A 17,733-nucleotide genomic window follows, 5' to 3' on the forward strand; every position below is an offset into this window, starting at 1 on the left:
TGAGCCCTGGTCCGGGAAGATCCCACATGCCGCGGAGCAACTAGGCCCGTGAGCCACAATTACTGAGCCTGCGCGTCTGGAGCCTGTGCTCCGCAACAAGAGAGGCCACGATAGTGAGAGGCCCGCGCACTGCGATGAAGAGTGGCCCCCACTCGCCGCAACTAGAGAAAGCCCTGGCACAGAAACGAAGACCCAACACAGCCATAAATAAATAAATAAACAAATAATTAAAAAAAAAAAAAGAAAACCACTAATCTGTTTAAAAAAAAAAAAAAACAACAATATGGAGACACATTTTTGGAAAATCAATTAAAGTCTTTCTATTATCAGAGCTTCGTTTAATTTTTTTTAAACTTTGATTTCTCTTTAATAGGACACACACAAAAGGAGGTTGCCTCAAACTATTGTATTATTCCCAGAGGTTAAAATTGTGACGGGTTCCTTTTAATCATGGGAACAAGAGTACCCCCTAAAGAGCTTTTGCTAAAATACTGCTTACTGAGGGTGGTGAAGTGCTTGGGAGCAAGGGTTAAAGAACAGAAAAGGAAAGTTTATCTGAAAACCACTTGGTCCCAGACAGCTGAGCTGAGGCTGAGTCGTGAGATGGTCCCCCAGTGTCAGTGGGAGCATCAGAACCTCTGGGTCTTTGTTTCCCTGTACGATATTAGGCAGGTGAGGGTCCCTGACACTCTCACAGGGGGACAAGCATGGTTTTGGGGCTCTGTGCAGACAGAGTCAAAGCCTGCCCCTGTCACATATTGGCTGGGAGACATGAGAAAGCATTCTGAGTTAGCCCTTGCATCAATTTAGCCTTTCTTTACAAAACTGATTTTTCAATTTCTTAACCATAATTTTAAGGCATTTGGGGAGGTATCTGTTTGAATTTATTTTCCTTCCATTTGAAAAAATACTCACAAATTGCATCATCTGATAAAAGTGGGTATTTACTTCTTTCCAAAGAACCTGGGTCTAAACAACCTTAAAAATAAATAAATTTTAAAAAATAAAAATAAAAATAAAACAGGATGAAATGATTCAATTGTCACCTAATTGAGTTTTACCAACAACAAACACTCAGCCATTTTTTTGTCGTTGTTGTTGTTCTCTGTGGTCCCATAGCTCATACACAGCAGGTGGAGATAAGGTTTTACGGCTGGGAGGGACCTTGGCGCTCATCCCATCCAAGGATCCTGTTAAACCCTCCCAAGGTTGACTTCATCATCCTCACTCCGGTTACTCATCACTCACATTGTTCATTGTAATAGGCAGCCCCAAATAACCTCTGTCTTTGAAGCTGCCACAACTTTCTGGCTTTCATGGAGACCTCTGTTTACTTTTCCTCAATAAAGGGCAGAGGAGGGTGTCAGGCAGGGACATTGCAGAGCAGTTTCATCTGACCTGAGTCTAGGAGGGTCCCAAATCACCAGCCGGGGTGGGGTGAGCACCAATCACCTCTGCCCTGTTGGACCACACACCTGAGTCTTCAAGGCAGACCAGTGAGGGCGCCAGACAAAGGAGACTACAGTCCTCTGCATGATCCGATGGGATCCCATTTCTAAGAAAAGGAGACGGAGGGATGGTGGAGCTAATTCAATCTAGATGTTATGGTGACCTAGGACAGTTTCTCCAAGTACTTCTAGAGATATTTTGTAACTTCCCTGCAATACTTGTTATTTTTTCCATCCCTATCTATTTCTCAAGTTACTCTGCATAAAAATTCTTGAGAACAATCAGGGGCTTGTGTGCTTATTTATCAGCAGCGGGAAGGGACTCTGGCTGGTGTGCATATAATTTTGCAGCTGGGGCCGAGGGATGAAGAGAGAAAGCCAGGTGGGAGGGGATAGAGGGCAGTCAAGGTGAGCTGGCTGGTCACTGCAACCCAGGAGGAGGGGAGAGGCCAGGGAGTCCCAGGAAGAAGAAGCAGGTCCTGGGGCTGGGGGAAGATGCCCATACTCTTACCCAACATGGGCAGTGCATGGATTGGAAGAAATGCTGTCGCAATGAAGAGAGACTCAAAACAACAGTGGGCTCAGGGTTCGACCTAAATAGGGGCCAAAGACCCTCCTCCAATAGAGTGGCTCTGGCTCCCTCTCAGAAAGATTCCCAGTTCCTCTCCTGGCGCCTTGTCAGAGGAAATAAATCATCTGATGATGTGTTAGCAATGTGGAGGCCAGGGCTCAGCTATTTCCATGTTTAAATCATTACTTTTTCCAGGCTGCTAGACCAATCTCCCGCCCATGCCCTGGTCCACCTCGGTTGGATGAATTGGTTTATCCTCGGGGCAGGAATGGATAGGTTTAATACCCTCCGCCCCACCCCCGTCTCACTCTCCCAAATCCCACCACCAATTGAGTTGGAAGGGCCACCTGGCTGTTTGGGTTTGAAGACAGGAAGGCTAAAGTCTCAGCCCATGCCACCTGTACGGGAGGGAGCTGGGACTGTCCCTGAAGCCTCCAGGCTCAGAAGCCTCCAGCTCTGGCCTCTGCACGGGAAGCAGTGCAGGCTGGGCCACAGGTGGGAGTTCAGCAGATCTGAGCAAAGACGATGGTCCTCAGACCCACTGAACCTCTGTCACCTGCTAAGGCCCAGAACCAACAGCTGTCAGGTATAGAGCTTCACTGGGAAATCATGGCCAATAATGGGATAGTTCATAATGAGAACGGAATTGCACCCATCAATCAATGAATAAAAATACACATTTGTCGAGGGTCAGCTCCCAGAGAACAGGGTCTGTGATTCATCTCTGGATCCCACACGTCCTGGCATATAGCAGATACTCAATTAACATCAGTTGGCTGTTTGTAGACAAGTGAGACTAATAAACTGAAGACAGATTTACTGGGCCTTCTAAGCCATCGTTTAGGCTTTTGTACTAACCATGTATTCTAGTTTCTGTATTTGATGCTTTGACATCTTGGAGCCTTGGAATAGGAAGCATCCTCCTCTCCACCACTCAATTCACCTTTGTATCCAGGCATTGTGCTGTTTCCTTTGGTGATGGAGTTTTGCCCCTCCAAGAGAGGTTCATCAACTCCTAGAACCTAGGACCTAAACTAGATACAAAGAACTTTGGGGCTTTGAAAACTTACCTAGAAATAGTAGCTGGAACAACCATTTTTATATTCCTGGTCACAAACAGAACACTTTACCAGGAGGGCCTTTCTCAGAGGGCAGGGAAAGGACACACTCAACAAGCTGAGGGTCCTGGGGCTGCCCTGGGCGTCCTGAGGTAGGCAGGCTTTTCTTACTTCCACCCACTGGCAAGACAGTGCCCTTTTCACCTTCAGTCTGTCAGCATCCAGGGACCACCCCCGCCCCAAATCCCCATAAACCTACATGTGAAAGGCAGCTCCCCCTGGACACACTGGAAATGCTTAGAATACTTAAGATGTCATATTACATTTTAATAGATGCCCTTAGGTCAGGGTTGGGAGATCATCATAGCTCCAGAGGGAAGCAAGGAATTCCTGCATAATATACTGAGGTCAGAATGGGACCAGAGAAGCAAGATGCCCAGATAGAACTTTCCGGGCAAAGGGACAAGATCAAGCTCACTGTTACCAGTGCACAAACTATGAGATCATTTGCAAACAGAGAAACTGTTAAGAGTGAATAGTGCTCTAGAATCAACACGCAGGGAGAGCCGAGCGCCATAAACCAAACGGTTCCTGCAAGCTTCAGACAGGACACTTGTCCCAGTCTCCCCTGCCCTCTTGATCCTTTTCAATCTGCCCCTCCCAACCTGATCGCTGCCATCTGCCGCCTTCGGGTCTCTGGTACGTTCTATCTTCCCAGTCCCTCCTCCATTAATTGGAGAAACTCATCCACACGGAGCGTCAGGAGAGGAGGCCAGTAGCCAGACCCTCCCTGCAGCCCCCTCTCTTAACAGGACTTCCTAAACACATGGCTTCTTCTGCCCTCTATGAACATCTTGGGTTATCTTGACTTGAACTCAATCTCAAGCCAGATAGCAGGAAGTAGGAAGGTACCAGGGAACAGGTGGGCTTCAGGACACTGTGCGGAAGGCTGGAACCATCACGGGCCCCCATCGGCTCTGTGGCTGGACCTTAGGTTAACCAGCATCTGTGTCTGCAGGGCAGGGTCCCGGCCAGCCCTACCCTGCTGGCCTCCCTCTTCATGGCCGTGTTTATATCTTCCGAAACCTACTGCTGAACTCTGCATATGCAGTTTAGACTCCAGCCCAGAAGCCCCAGGAGATGGTAGGGGGAAGGGGGAGGATGCTGGCGAGAGAGGGGCATTTCTCTGACCTAATGTCTGTAGAGGATAGTGTCCCAGGCTTCCCTCTGAAGCCATTTAAGACCCTGTCCTTGTGCTCTTGTCCAAACCTATTTGGGTTTATATCTATTTCCTCTTAGAATAATTCATTCCATCTCTCTCCTGCAACAGAGCCATTTATTCCCACGGCCCCGTCCTAGCTTTGTCATTGCCCAGGACGTCTCCACCTCTGAAACCTGAAACTCCAAGAATCCACTCTCAGCCTCTCACCACCAGCAGCCTAGCTCTTGAAAGTCCAGGGTCTCCGAGTCCTGGAACCGCAGTGAACAGGGTGAGCTACGCTGAGGGGCGGGGTTTAGGGACCAGGCAGATGTGGATTTGAATCCAGGCTCTGCCTCTGACTACATGGGTGACCTTGGGCAATTTGCTTCACCTAAGATGTTACCTTCTCATCGACAAACTGGGAATAATAATATGTCCTGAGATGCTTTTTTTAATTTACCTTAATTATTTCTTTTTATTGGAGTATAATTGCTTTACAGTGTTGTGTTAGTTTCTGCTGTACCACGAAGTGAATCAGCTATACGTATACATATATTCCTTCCCCATTGGACCTCCCTCCCATCCCTGCCCCCCACCATCCCACCCATCCAGGTCATCACAGAGCACCAAGCTGAGCTCCCTGTGCTTTGGAGACAATGTATTGAAGCCCTGAGCACAGCCTGGTGTTCCATCAAGGGCAACCACTGTATCATGATGGCTTGTATGTATCACATCGTATCATCACTGCTACAGGACCCCTGCCCCCTTCCCACCACCTCCCTTGGCCTCCCCCGATCTCCCTGCCTCCACAAGAGCCAAAATGATCTCCAGAGCTCCTGGCACTCCAGGACAAGGCCCCCCTCCCCTGGCCCACACACCACGGTTGGGAAGGGGTCGCTTGTGCCCTAGGGCTGTGTGCTCCTCGCAAGACCCCTATCACCAACACTCAGTCTTGCCAGCAGTTCTGCCCTGAGACCAGCACCCCAACCTCACTGAGTCCTCGATCCTGACTTCTATCAGCCCCACAGAAGCCCCAGGGCTCCCCATCACCCACCATAATCCCCAGACAGCCTTGTTTCTTCTCCTTTGACATCTCCCTCCCCATCTGCTGAAACTTTCCCACTGTGGCCCAAGATGTCCCAGCCAGTCATCCAAAAAACCCTGATTTCCCCAACCTCTGCTCAAACATTTCCTTTTCTTTCTTCTTCTAACTGAACCCTGCTTCCCTTGTCTTCTCAAGTATGGATCTCTCTCTCCCACATTCATGCAACTGACCTAAGGGTGCGGTAGGTGGTTTTCTTTGCTCCTCATTACTTCCAGAACCTTCTCTCTCTTCTCCATAAAAATCCCAGGTCTCACATCACACGACTGTACACGTCTCCTTGTTGCTAAGGGACACCTGCTCCCCTCCCCATCTCTGCGCTCACTGTGGCTCTCTCTCAATCTCCAGTTCTGACTCTTCCTTATTTTCCCTCTCCTAATGGCACGTCCTCCCTGATGCGCTCGAAATGTGGGCAAAAATGAGACGGGCTCGGAATGCAAAATACACACCAGATTTTGAAGGCTCAGCCCGAGTAAAAATGTATAAATATCTCCATCACTTTTACAGTGATTACATATCGAACTGATACTATTCTGAATAAACTGGATTAAATCAAATATATTCCTGTATTTAAATTCGGTTCATCTGTGTCTCTACCTTTTTGTGTCGCTACTAGAAAGTTTAAAATTGCACATGTGGCTCACATGACATTTTCATTGGCTCTACCAATAATCAAGGCCCTTTCTTAATCCCAATTTCACACGTCCCAGGTGAGAGCTACCTCTCAGGTTTTCCTGGTGCCCTCTGTCCAGAAGGCCAACTCGGCATTCCCTGACCTCACCAGGACCTACTAACCATGGACCCCACCACCGTCTTTCCACCACCCTTCCCGTCTCCCATCCAGCCTTCCCTTCTCGTCCGACTTGCATTCCATGATTTACGTTATCCACTCTCTCCCACAGCCTCCCCACTCTCGTCCCTCTCTGGCTTCCTCTCACTCACTGGGCGGCACTCTGACCCTGGTTAAACCTAACTCTGCAACTGCACCGCATCTACAGAGTGGAGCATTGCTGGGAAGGGAAGGACACGCCTCCATGCTCCTGACTTTGCAGGAGAGAACTCCCTTCCTTCCCAAGGCAGACTGCGGAACTCTCCCCTCTAAACTGCACTTCCATTAGAAAATGAATCACATTATAATGCGGGGTCTGTGTCTTCTGGGGACTTTAAGCCCCTTGAGGGCAGGAACCAAGACCTTTTATTTCTGCACTCACCAGCAGCACCGTAAAACCCTGTCCTCTTTGGATGAAGGAGGTCCCAGTTCCTTGTGTGGACTTAGGTGCCCAGGGCGAGTGAGGCTGTGTGTAGTCTGCACCAAATGCCATCCTCCACCAGGAACAATGAAATGCACCCCTCGACTCTTCTGGTAGCCAACCTCAGGGACCTACTGTCTCTGATGGGGGTCGGGGGATGGACAGACTCACACCTGCCACCGAGCCAGGTGCCCTCAGGACCCAGAATATTTCTTACAGATCCTATTGTACTCTTTGGGGATTAGGACTAAAAAACTTGCTTGGTTTCCTCTAGTATTTAGGCTTCACGAGGAAGCCCACTAACCAAAACTCTGCTTTCTTTAGCAGAAGGAGGAACCAGCCTTAAAACACTGTCCAGGGGCTTCCCTGGTGGCGCAGTGGTTAGGAATCCGCCTGCCAATGCAGGGGACACGGGTTCGAGCCCTGGTCCGGGAAGATCCCACATGCCGTGGAGCAACTAAGCCCGTGCATCACAACTACTGAGCCTGCGCTCTACAGCCCGCTAGCCACAATTACTGAAGCCCACATGCCTAGAGCCCGTGCTCCGCAACAAAGACAAGCCACCGTAATGAGAAGCACGTGCACCACAACCAAGAGTAGCCCCCGCTCACCGCAACTAGAGAAAGCCCGCACGCAGCAACAAAGACCCAGCGCAGCCAAAAATTAATTAATTAAATAATAAATTTTAAAAAAAAACAACAGAAAAAAACACTGTCCAGGCCAGGGGTCTCTGAGAAGTGGCGTGGGTGCTTCCTGGGAGACCCTGGGTGGCAGCAGCTGTCCCTGACCTCCCTGTCTCCCCCTGTCCTTCTCCATTTCCCCAACATGTGCAGGGGACTCCCCAAAGGGCAGGGAGGTGAAATCAGTGTGTATCGAGGGTGCACTGTGTCCAAGGTGCTCTACTCGGCTTATATCACCTGATTCCCCCACGGGTCCTGTGAGTTGAATAACATTATTCCCATTTTGCAGATGGGAACACTGAGGATGGAACGGTCAGGGCCTCAGTGAAACAGACGGCCCACTTAAATTAGCAAATGTCATAGAATTTAATAAAGGGAATATATGCAAAGGTGTGGCCAAGGGTGTAAGATGCCCACAAGGGCCAGAGTGGTGTCCTTGGGCTGTAACCACCTCGGTTACAAAGCCCAGGAGGGGAGCAGTTACTGGAGCCTAGAAGGAGAAAGCCCGAGCGGAGAGGGTGGCTTACAAGGGGCTGTGACCTCGGGTGGAAGGACGCAGTGGCCCAAGGTGACCCCATAGGGCAGGAGCTGGAGATAAACACGCAACCTCCCATCTTCCATCCTCCCCATCCTGCCAGGGCCGCTCCCCACAAGGCAGAGAGCGGCGAGTGGCAGCGGGTGGGGATGGAGGGGCAACAGAAGACACCCCGCGCCGAGCCTAGACCTGCCAAAGTTCAACATCTTGGCACCTCCCTGGGCTGTCCCCCCTCTTGTGGAGGGACAGTCCCTGGGGCCCAAGAGATCCAGGATCCTTCCTGGCCACCAGCCCCCAGTGAGCTGGGGGAGCTGAGCGCACCACGGCACCGCATGAGTTAACATCTCTGCTATTCTCCTGCTTCAGTGCCGGATTCTCCAACCTGTAGAGGGCCGGACCCTCTGTGAGGCCCCAGCCAGACCCTCCCAGGAAATCCACTCCCACCCTTGGGCAGCTGCCCGGCAGCCCTCAGCTACGCCAGATGAACCAGGGAGATTTGATGGATGAGAAAGTAGATGTGGGGACTCCCTTAGGAGAATAATTTAATTTTATGGGGCAGGGACGCAGGAATGGGAGCTCAGGCCCTAAACTCAGCAAGCGGCCTGGCTTGCAGGCGTTGGGCGCGGCCAGGAGCATGTGTAACTCATTACCTCTGCGAGCCTCCCATTTGCGGCCGATGGATGATGCTGGGAGCGCGGTGGAGGGCCCGAGGCCACGGGGTGAGCGTGACTGCAATATTTTTCTGACACTAACACCTCTCTCTGGCCCTTGGAGAGGGCCGTGGAGGAGTCAGGCCCGGCTGAACACCACCCACGCCCAGCCCTCCGCCTCTGGGCGCCAGACTGCAGAGGCTTCAGCTGTCTGGGCGGGAAGAGAAAGGCAGGACCGGGGAGGGGGAGGGGGAGGGAGAGGGGGAGGGGGCCCTGTTTGGGTTTCTGCTCCAAGGGAGGTGTTGGTGGGCCCTGAGGTCAGAGGGGGCTTGGCTCTTGGAAGACCTTGGAGGTCGCGTTCTGCCACGAGCCCACCCAGCAATTCCAGCCACACAGGTGGAGCCCGTGCTCTTCCCCGCTGGAGCCCGGGAGGTGAGGAGGCCCCCTGCCTGGGCGTCTTCCCACCCACAGCAGGGCTCAGACACAGGAAGGAGGCGGCGGGGTCCTGAGAGGTGGTCCAGCCAAGGGGTGCAGAGGATGGAGAGGTCCCAAAGGTGTCACCCTGGAGCAGGGGTGCGAGGGAGAGAGCCTGGAAGGATGTGGGTGGCACCATGCGGGAGAGGGGCAGGGTAGCCTGTCACGGCGGGCGCGTAAGAGCCCCTCAGCTTCCTTCTCACCTGGCGCATGAACAGAAGGGAAGGGATGGGGGCAGGTAGGAGGAGAAGAGAAGATGACGGGAGGGGAGAGCAGAGGAGGGGAGGGGGGAGGGACCTGTAAATAACACCGTGTTTACACCCTGTCTTTAAAGTCCCACCTGCGTTAAGGCCTGAGTCATACCTCAATGTCTAGGCTGCAGTTTTGCAGCTTTGCTCTCCCTGATCCCAAGATCCCCAGGGCCAAGAGGAGGCACCCCCTCGCCTCCCATCTCCCTGCTTTCAAGTGGAAAATCCTGGGAGGGACTTGGAGCCCCTACAAGGCCTAGCAGACAACACTGCTTTCATTTACTCAAGGCCCGGAGCAGGGGGTGGGGGTTGGCTGGCAGGGTCCCCACCTCTGTCCACCTCTGCTTTCCCATCAACCTCCCTCCGCCCCTACCAGCCCCACCCCTTCCCCCCTCTCCTGTTACTCTGCAGAGATGAGGATCAAAGCAGCAAAGTGCCGGGGAAACAGGTCAAATCTGGCTTGAATTTCCCCAAGTCGGAGCTCACCATTTTCCTCTTACAAATGAGAGGGAAGGGGAAAAAAATCAAACCAGAAACCTAGGAGCCTTTAGGTGGTGATTTCATCTCAACACTCCAGTCTTTCTGGGGTCTTCACGGCCGCCCCTCTACCCCCAGCCCCATGTCTGGCGTCCAGGAATGAAGTGTGGAGGAGACCCAGACGATGTGGAAATCAGGTTTAGAATTTATTTCTTCTGCCACCTTTAGATTTCAAGGACCCCTGTGTTTGCTCAGCCATTAGTTCGCTCATTCGGTCATTCAACAAATATTGATACTTAGGAGCACCTGCTGTGCACCAGGCTGGGAGACACTGATGAACAAAACAGAGATGCCTGTCCTGGTCCAGCCTATGTTCTTCCCATGAGGAACAGAGAGTAAATGATAAACATGATAAATAAGAAAATGATATAGTGTGTTGAGGAGACTAGGACTAGGTGAAAAAGGAAAAAGAGAAGCAGGGAAATGGGTGTGCAGGGGAGGACAGGAAGCCCTGACACAGAGGTGAGATTTGAGCAAAGACCAGAAGGAGGTCAGGGGGACGCCTGGAGGGTCTGGGGGCAGCGTACGTCGCGTAGAGCGTGCCAGCAGGTCCACTGTGAGGGTCAGAGCCTCCTTGGCCACAGTCAGTGCCTGAGTTTTTATTCCCTTCAGCGTGGGAGCCTTTGCTGGGCTTTGCTCCAACTTAGGTTTTAAAAGGACCACACCGCAAATACAATATCCAAGTCTGTTTCTGTGCACAGAATTTTAGGACTGGATGGGAGCTCAGAGACACCCCCTCTGCCCCTGTGGAGCACTGAGATGGAGACACTGAGGCCCAGAGAGGGGACGTGCCCATCAGGTCACATGCCCCGGGCGGGGGGGGGACAGGGGAGGGTAGAGTCAGCCTCCAGCCTACATCTTCCGACCTCTGCTGTCCACACTTCACGGGGTGCTGTAGCTCAGGTGACCCCTGGGACACTTGCTGGCCTGGTTCTAAAACTGCCCCCTGACCAGATCTCCCCATGGCTGGGGTTACTGTTATTTTTCAGTCCTTCTGGTCCAAATGGCCTTTTTTTTAATCTCAGGTTCAGAAAAGGGGAGGTAAGATGAGGTCAAGAGAAGGGGGGACCATGGCCCAGTGACACTCCCCCAGGCCTCTCCCCACCCCCGGGGTCCCCCTGCCATGCCCTTCCCCACTGGCACCCCAGGATGGCCCTGGTGGTCCTGCAATTACCCCTCTGAGATGTACCCCAGTTCTTTCTTGCCAAATCAGGCCTCTTTACTGATGGGCCAGTGGGGAGAGAGGGTGGAGGAAGGATGTGAAAGCCAGCTTGGCTTTGCTGATGTACTGATGGGGAAGAGCTGAGCATTGGTAGTGACCCAGCTCCCTGCGGGCCTTCCTCTCTTCCCAGGTGTCATTAACTTAACAGAAACACTGGCCTGTCCGGTGCAACTCAGCTGGTAATACCTTTCCCCAACTACCTCTTCTCTTACAAAATTGTATTCAGTCTTCAAGGCCTTTACCAGAAAGGCTTCGCCCTGCTTGACTTTAATCATCACACATATTTTTACCTCCTTTACATGGTGGGTAATTGTCCCCATGCCAGTCCCTCCCACTGGGTTCAGAAGCTCTTGGAGGGCAAGGATGGTTTAATTTCTCTCTGGAGCATCTCTGGCACCTAACCCATAGCTTGACACATTGTGGGTCCTCAAAATGTGGTCGTCGACTGGAATTCAGAGGAAGGGCTCTGACGGTGGGTAGTTTACTAGGGCGGGTGAAGAGCCCAAATCTCCTGTCTCCTCTCCCTCCTGAGACAATCCCTAATCCCTGCCTTTCTGAGCCACCCAACTTCCCTTCCTACACTCAGCACCTCATGGGAGGAAAGATGGGGTTGAATGAGGGGGAGTCATTTCTAATTTTGAGTAATTTCAAGACAAAGGCAGTTGGCAGAGTGGACCACAGTGAAACATGGTGCTTGAGAAAAAGGTTGAATAAAGGCATCTGGGATGGTTAATTTTATATGTCAACTTGGTTGGCCATAGGGTAACCAGATTAAACATAATTTCTGGGTGTCCATGAGGGTGTTCTGGATGAGATTAGCTTTTAAATTGGTGGAATCAGTAGAGCAGATTGTCCTCCCCAATGTGGGTGGGTCTCATCTAATCAGTTGAGGGCCTGAGTAGCACAAAAGGTGGGGGAATTCACTTTTTGCTTCCTGCCTGACGGCTGGAGCTGGGACATATCATCTCATCCTCTCCGGCCCTCAGACTGTGATCTACACCATTGGCTTCTCTGGTTCTCAGGCCTTCTGACTCGGACTGAACTATACCACCAGCTTCCTTGGGTCTCCACTCTATAGACAGCAGACCGTGGGACTTCTCAGCCTCCATAACCATGTGAGTCAATTCCTCAGAATCAGTCTCTTTGTGTGTATAGACACGCTGGTGCTTCTGTTTCTCTGGAGAACCCTAAGGCAGCCTGTTTCCATCTCATTGACCAGAAGTTTTTACAAAACTCTCCTGTGAGTTTCCTTCTACTCATCTTTGAAGTGGGAATGAAGCTCTCATCTCCTATACTCACTGCAAAGAGGAATGTATTCATTCAGGCAATAAGCATTTATTAAGCACCTACTAAGTATCGAGCTCTGTGCTGGATGCACAGGAGTTGGCTGTTAGCAAGGTGCTCTGAGCTCCTCTAGAGGAAACTGCATCCGTTGAATCTCCAGAGTTTTAGCAAATAACCAGCCCCCAAAGGTGCAGTGCGGTCTGGGTCACTAGGATGGGGCCCCTTCCTGTGCCATGACCTGAGGCCTCAGTCCCAGGGGAGGATGGGCACCTGGAGAGGTGCGTTCCTTCCTTGCAAACGCTTTAGGAAGTGCATTGGAGGTTCGTCGCCCGAGAGGGTCTGGGCTTCTTGGTTCAGTTGCCTTTTGCGTGACCCCAGCCTCACCCATAGGAGAGGATGGCAGAGAGGCAAAAGGACTGCCCTAGGAGTCAGGAGACTCAATGCTGGGGCCGCTCTATCACCGACGAGCTGTGTGATGCTTAATGCTTTTCTCAGTTTCCGCTAGCTCATCTGTAAAATGCGTCTCATCTTGCTGGTCACACAGGTGTGTTGAGATGCATGAATGAGAAAAGACCTTTCCGAGCACGCATTTCAACCTATGCAGTATTATGTGTGTGTGTGAGTCGGGGGGGTGGGGGTGGGGGGTCACCAGCACCCTGGGGCAATGCCAGGATCGGGTGGAGGGGGCAGGGCTGATCTCGCGCCTAAGACCGAGCCAGAGGCACTCACCGTCCTCACACAGGTTCAGCTTGGACAGGCTCCTGCCATCAAAGGGCTCCTCAAAGATGGAGCCAGAGTCACGGTCGCTCACGGTGGCGTGCAGGTACATGGCTTTGTTCTCCATCGCGTCCTGCAGCAGCAGCAGGAGAGGAAGGGAGGACGCAGCGGGGAGAGAAAGGACATAAGCTGTAGGTGGAGACACAGATGAGCGGTGGCCCTGAGCCTGAACGCTGGGAACCTCCCTCATCAGCAGGCAGCAGCCACCGGATACTTAGGACCCCAATTCCCCCTCCTCAACTTCCTTGGCTTGGGGAGGCCAAGGCCCTTTGGACCTTTCTGACCATGGGATCCAACCCCTCCCTTTCATAGGTCTGGGTGGGGCTGGAGCCCTGCACTGGGGGGCACCGAGGGCCATGCTGGGTGGGGCTGGGGGGAGCCAACCCTCTTGACCCAAGCAGAGTAGTTTCCAAGATTCTGGAGCCCTGGACACATCAGGGAGACTTGGGCTTCTGCTCTGTGTTGGAAATGGGGGGAAACTAGACATAAAATGGGGTACAGGGACCACCAGCCAACACGGCTAAGACCAGAACTGCTCCCAAACCCGGCCGGGCTGGCATGGTCAGAAGGGCTGGGTTCAGGGGACCATAGCAGGGATTCACCCCCATGGGAGCCCAAGGGGCAGGTGGCCTCGGTGAGGTCCCCCAGACACTAAGGTCTGGGCAGCCTTAGACTGGGGAGGGCCCTGGTGTCCGATGGCCTCCTGAGGCTGGATCCCTGGGGCTTGGAGGGGACCCCATGGAATGCCAAGAATGTCCCATCAACATGGGGAAATGCTGTGTATGCTATTTGAAATGAACCAGCCCTGTTTGCACAAGTGTGCACAATGTGATCCCATTTTGTAATATCTACACATGTCCCAAGTATGTGACGGGGAAGATGATATTCAGAGATGTTCTGGGTTTCCCTGGGTGAGACGTGTATTACAGGACTCTGGTTGGGATTGTGGGGATTTGTGCTTATTTTTGTTTGCTGGATTTTCTGGGTTTTCTATGATACGTTTGCATTCTTTGTGTAATAAGAAGAAATCGTTTGCGGAACCAGACCACAAAGTATTTATTTACATAAAATACTCAATATCCTTTTCCCACATATACGCTCGGTGATTTTGCAAATGACTCTCCACTTTCTGCTCAGTTCTAGCCATTGATTTATGTTGACTTTCGGTTCTGATGCTCTTTGACTATCTGGATATTGAACCCCAAAATCCACTTTTAAAAAGTGAATTCTTTGGAAGATAAAAGCCCCCGGGGAGGATGGATGGGTCCCAGGCCCAGCGTGAAGCCAACTCAACCCTGAGGCCCAGAGAGCCTGGCCAGGCGTCTACCGCTGTGAGAAGGGGACAGGGCCTGGCAGGTGGCAGTGGGGGGACAGTGGCCACTGACTGAAGGGAAAGGAGGCACCCACCCTGTTCCAGTAAATAGGGACAATGGCCAGACCCCCCTGCCAGGCACAGCAAACGCAAATCCCCTATTTTCACAACCTGACTTTTCTCTCCAGAGACCTCTGACCTCAGGGCTGAGAGGAGGCCAGAGCTGACCAGTTGCCATCCCCCTGTCCTTCCGCTGGCCCAGGAGGGATGGCTGGGGTTTCTGCTCTTGACTTCAACTAATGAGATGCCGTCTGCCCCGCACACATGGTCACGCATGCACACACACACGCAGGCACACACACTCAGGGTGTTCCCAGGCCCTGCGGGCCTTTCCTCCAGCCAGCGGGAGGGAAGGGTGGAGGGGAGCCCGCAGCCCTGCCAGCGTCTCTCTTGCCTGCCCTCCGGTGTTCCTGGAGAGACGGCTCCCGGCCCCACTTCTCCGGGCTGCAGTTGTGCCCAGTTTGCGAGTCTCCTGACGCTGGCCCTCCGTCTAAGCCCTCCACCCAGGGAGGGCCTCTAGGTGCGGCCCTGCGCAGCTCCACTGCTGCTAAGCTACAGGGGACCCTCCCTCGTTTCACAGCGCTCGTGCGGCACCCCGCCCTCTGGCCTCAGTCCTGGGGAGCTGCAAAGCAGGGGGCCGGTGTCTCCTCTGAGAGAGAGAACCCTCTCTCTGCCAAAGGCAACAGCAGCTGCCGTCCAGAGCCCGTGGGGTCTCCGAGAACCAGGGGTGGAGGTGTGGAGCCGGGCTTGCACCAGCTTCCCTCTCTGCCCATCAGCTCCTGGATCACAGCTGGAATGCCCAGCGCATTATCTGGAATGTGTCTGTAGGGCGGCCCCTCCCGACCCCTCAGCTGGTGGAGGAGGAGCCCTGGGGAGCCTGCTGGGGAAAGGGGCTGAGCTGGAGGCCAGATGCCAGCGCCATGAGATTGCAAGTGCTCAGCCGGCGCTGCTAATGTTTGCTACTTGGGAATGAAACCTAAGAATGTTCTGTCTGCCCCAGGTTTTATCTGGGGCTGCTTTTCTTTCTTGGGGAATGGGGGGCAGGAATTTGGACCTTCCCGGCATTGGTCTTATAGCCTTTGGGCCGAGCCTGTGCAACTAATTGCCAAGTGCGGTGACGACACAGCAATACCTCCCAGCCCCACACCCGTGTGCATGCGGCCCCCCCAAGTACAGACCCTTTGCCTTTAGGATCTCTCTGCTTCCCAGGAGCCCTGTGAGGGAGGCAGGTGGCATCGATCTGTCATATTCCCATTCTAAAGATAAGCCAACCGAGGCCCAGAGGGGAAGAACCGATGGGTGTCAGAGAGGGTGAGGCTTCCCACCTGGGGCACTGGCTTAGCGCCAAGTTGCTCTGTCCAGGAAGCATGTGTCAGTCCCTTTTGGTGGCCCCCTTTCGGGCCCAAAGTGATGCAGTGAAGAGGGCCAGGTTAGGTGACCTGGAGCCAAGAGAGCTGGAAGGGAGGGGACCAGGGCCACAGAAACACGGGCAGGGTGGAGACACCAAAGGGACCTGTGGGGAGTGCGGGCTCAGAGGACACGGGGTCCCATGCCGGCTCCACTTCTTGTCTCTGGGGAACTTGGCCCAATCAGCTGAGCTCGTTCAGCCTCAGGCCATCGCCTCTGTGATGGGAAGAGCACATCTGCTAGCCACTTGGTCCCAGCGAGCCTCGTGTGGGACAGGGCATGTGGGAGGGCTGTATGGACAGGGGCATGCAGGGAGTCGGGGGTGGAGTCTGGTGAGAACCAACAGCCCCTCAGCATCTTCTGACCCTGCCAAGCAGCCAGGTACAGGGGTCCCTGGGCTCCTGAGGCCACCCTCCCGCCTAGCCAGTCCCAGAAACAATGCCATTTGGATCCCTGTGCGAAAGGCAATCACGAATGCAGACCAGAGCTGAGAGCTGGAGCCTGATATTAAAAGTCCCCCTCTGGGCAGCAGCAGGACACAATCAATTCTTCCTGCTGCGGGGGTGGCCCAAGCCTTGCTGGGTTCCAGCATCTAACTCTACAGGGCTCGTAACGCATCAAAACTAGAGATCACCCTGAATGTGGCCCTCTCTGGAGACAGAATCGCTAAGTCGGTTTTAAGCCCTTTTCTCCTCTAACGGTACTTAGTTCATCTAAATCATAACCCAGAGCTGGAGAGGCACAGATGGCTTATAAATAAGCTCTGCCTTCATACATTCCACCACTGGACACACCTGCAGGCACGCACACACACATAAAGGGCCTGTCACCTGTCCCATCTGCTCCCTGAATAGGCTCTGGAGCTGTGACATGAGCCTGGCAGAGTTGCCACTAAAGCAATCGCTTCCTCTGGCTCCCAAATGCGGGCTCACACCCACCAGCCCAGGCAGCTGGATGAGGGCCCAGCAGATCCCCCAGGCTGACAGCTAGGACTTTTCCACCCAGCACTAGCACCTCCATGCTCCACATCCTGGGGATGCTCAAACCCAGCGCCCTGTGTCCCCTGGCTGCCTTTAGGAAGCTATGCCCAGGTGCTAGGACAGAGTCAGCACCAAGACTCACCTGAGGGCCCCCAGTGAGGCTGCAGAGACCGTCCCCTCAGTTCCTGGCATTTGCCATGGTGGCTGGAGAGCTGGCTGCTGCCACCACCCCGAGACCCAGGCAGCCCCTCAGAGCTCGTTCCCACTGCCAGCCAAATCCAGATGGAGTCATAGAAAGAGGCTGCACCGTGCCCGGGGTCTCGGGGGTCACTTCTCCAGGAGGATCAGGTCAGGAGGCAAGACTCAACCTTGTGCCCAAGTGGGAGTCCCTGTCTTGGTGCCTCGCCTCGGTCAGCCTTGGGCAGCGCTCGGGAGATGTTCTGTGGAGGCACCAGCGGCTCTGCGAGGTACTGTCTGAGCTGTGAACTGCAGCTGCTCTGGCCGCCGGGCTTTATAAAGTTCTTGGAGCAGTTGCGAGGCTCCTATGGGGTCTGGAACGCGTCCCCCCTCTAGTGGCCAATCTGAGCATTACAGCCCCACGCAGGAACACCCGCTGGGTCCAGAGCAGCCTTGGTCTTGGGGACTCCACCCGCTGGTTCTAAAGGCCCTGCTCAAGGCATTTTGGGAACGCTTCTAGCGGAATGGCAGCTAGACCTGGCTTATTAGCCGCGCAAGAAAACCAGCCTTGTAAATTTATTTATAGGACGGAATTGGCATCGCTCGGTTCATTCACCAAACTTAGCTTAGAATTACTTTCTGTGTTTTCCTGGAGTCACATCCACCCATAAAGGACCCAGATTGCCTGATTCAGAAGAGGGTTCTGGGAGTGCTGAAGGAACTTCCCAAAGTCAAGTTCAATGCAACTCAGTAAGGAAGC

General features: G+C 53.3%; 1 protein-coding gene across 1 annotated transcript in view; it reads right to left on the reverse strand.

Moving 5' to 3' along the window:
- SCARA5 (scavenger receptor class A member 5) overlaps nucleotides 1–17,036 on the reverse strand; it is a 114,806-nt gene extending 97,770 nt beyond the window's left edge. Inside the window, exons 1-2 of the mRNA XM_068554035.1 lie at nucleotides 16,939–17,036; nucleotides 12,990–13,110 (exon numbers count right to left, since the gene is read on the reverse strand). Coding sequence (XP_068410136.1) covers nucleotides 12,990–13,104 — 115 coding nt within the window. The 5' untranslated portion in view covers nucleotides 13,105–13,110; nucleotides 16,939–17,036. The remainder of the gene's footprint in view (nucleotides 1–12,989; nucleotides 13,111–16,938) is intronic.
- Between the last annotated feature and the right edge of the window lie 697 nt (nucleotides 17,037–17,733).

This window comes from Eschrichtius robustus, chromosome 10 (assembly GCF_028021215.1).
Source record: "Eschrichtius robustus isolate mEscRob2 chromosome 10, mEscRob2.pri, whole genome shotgun sequence".
Classification (NCBI taxonomy): Eukaryota; Metazoa; Chordata; class Mammalia; order Artiodactyla; family Eschrichtiidae; genus Eschrichtius; species Eschrichtius robustus.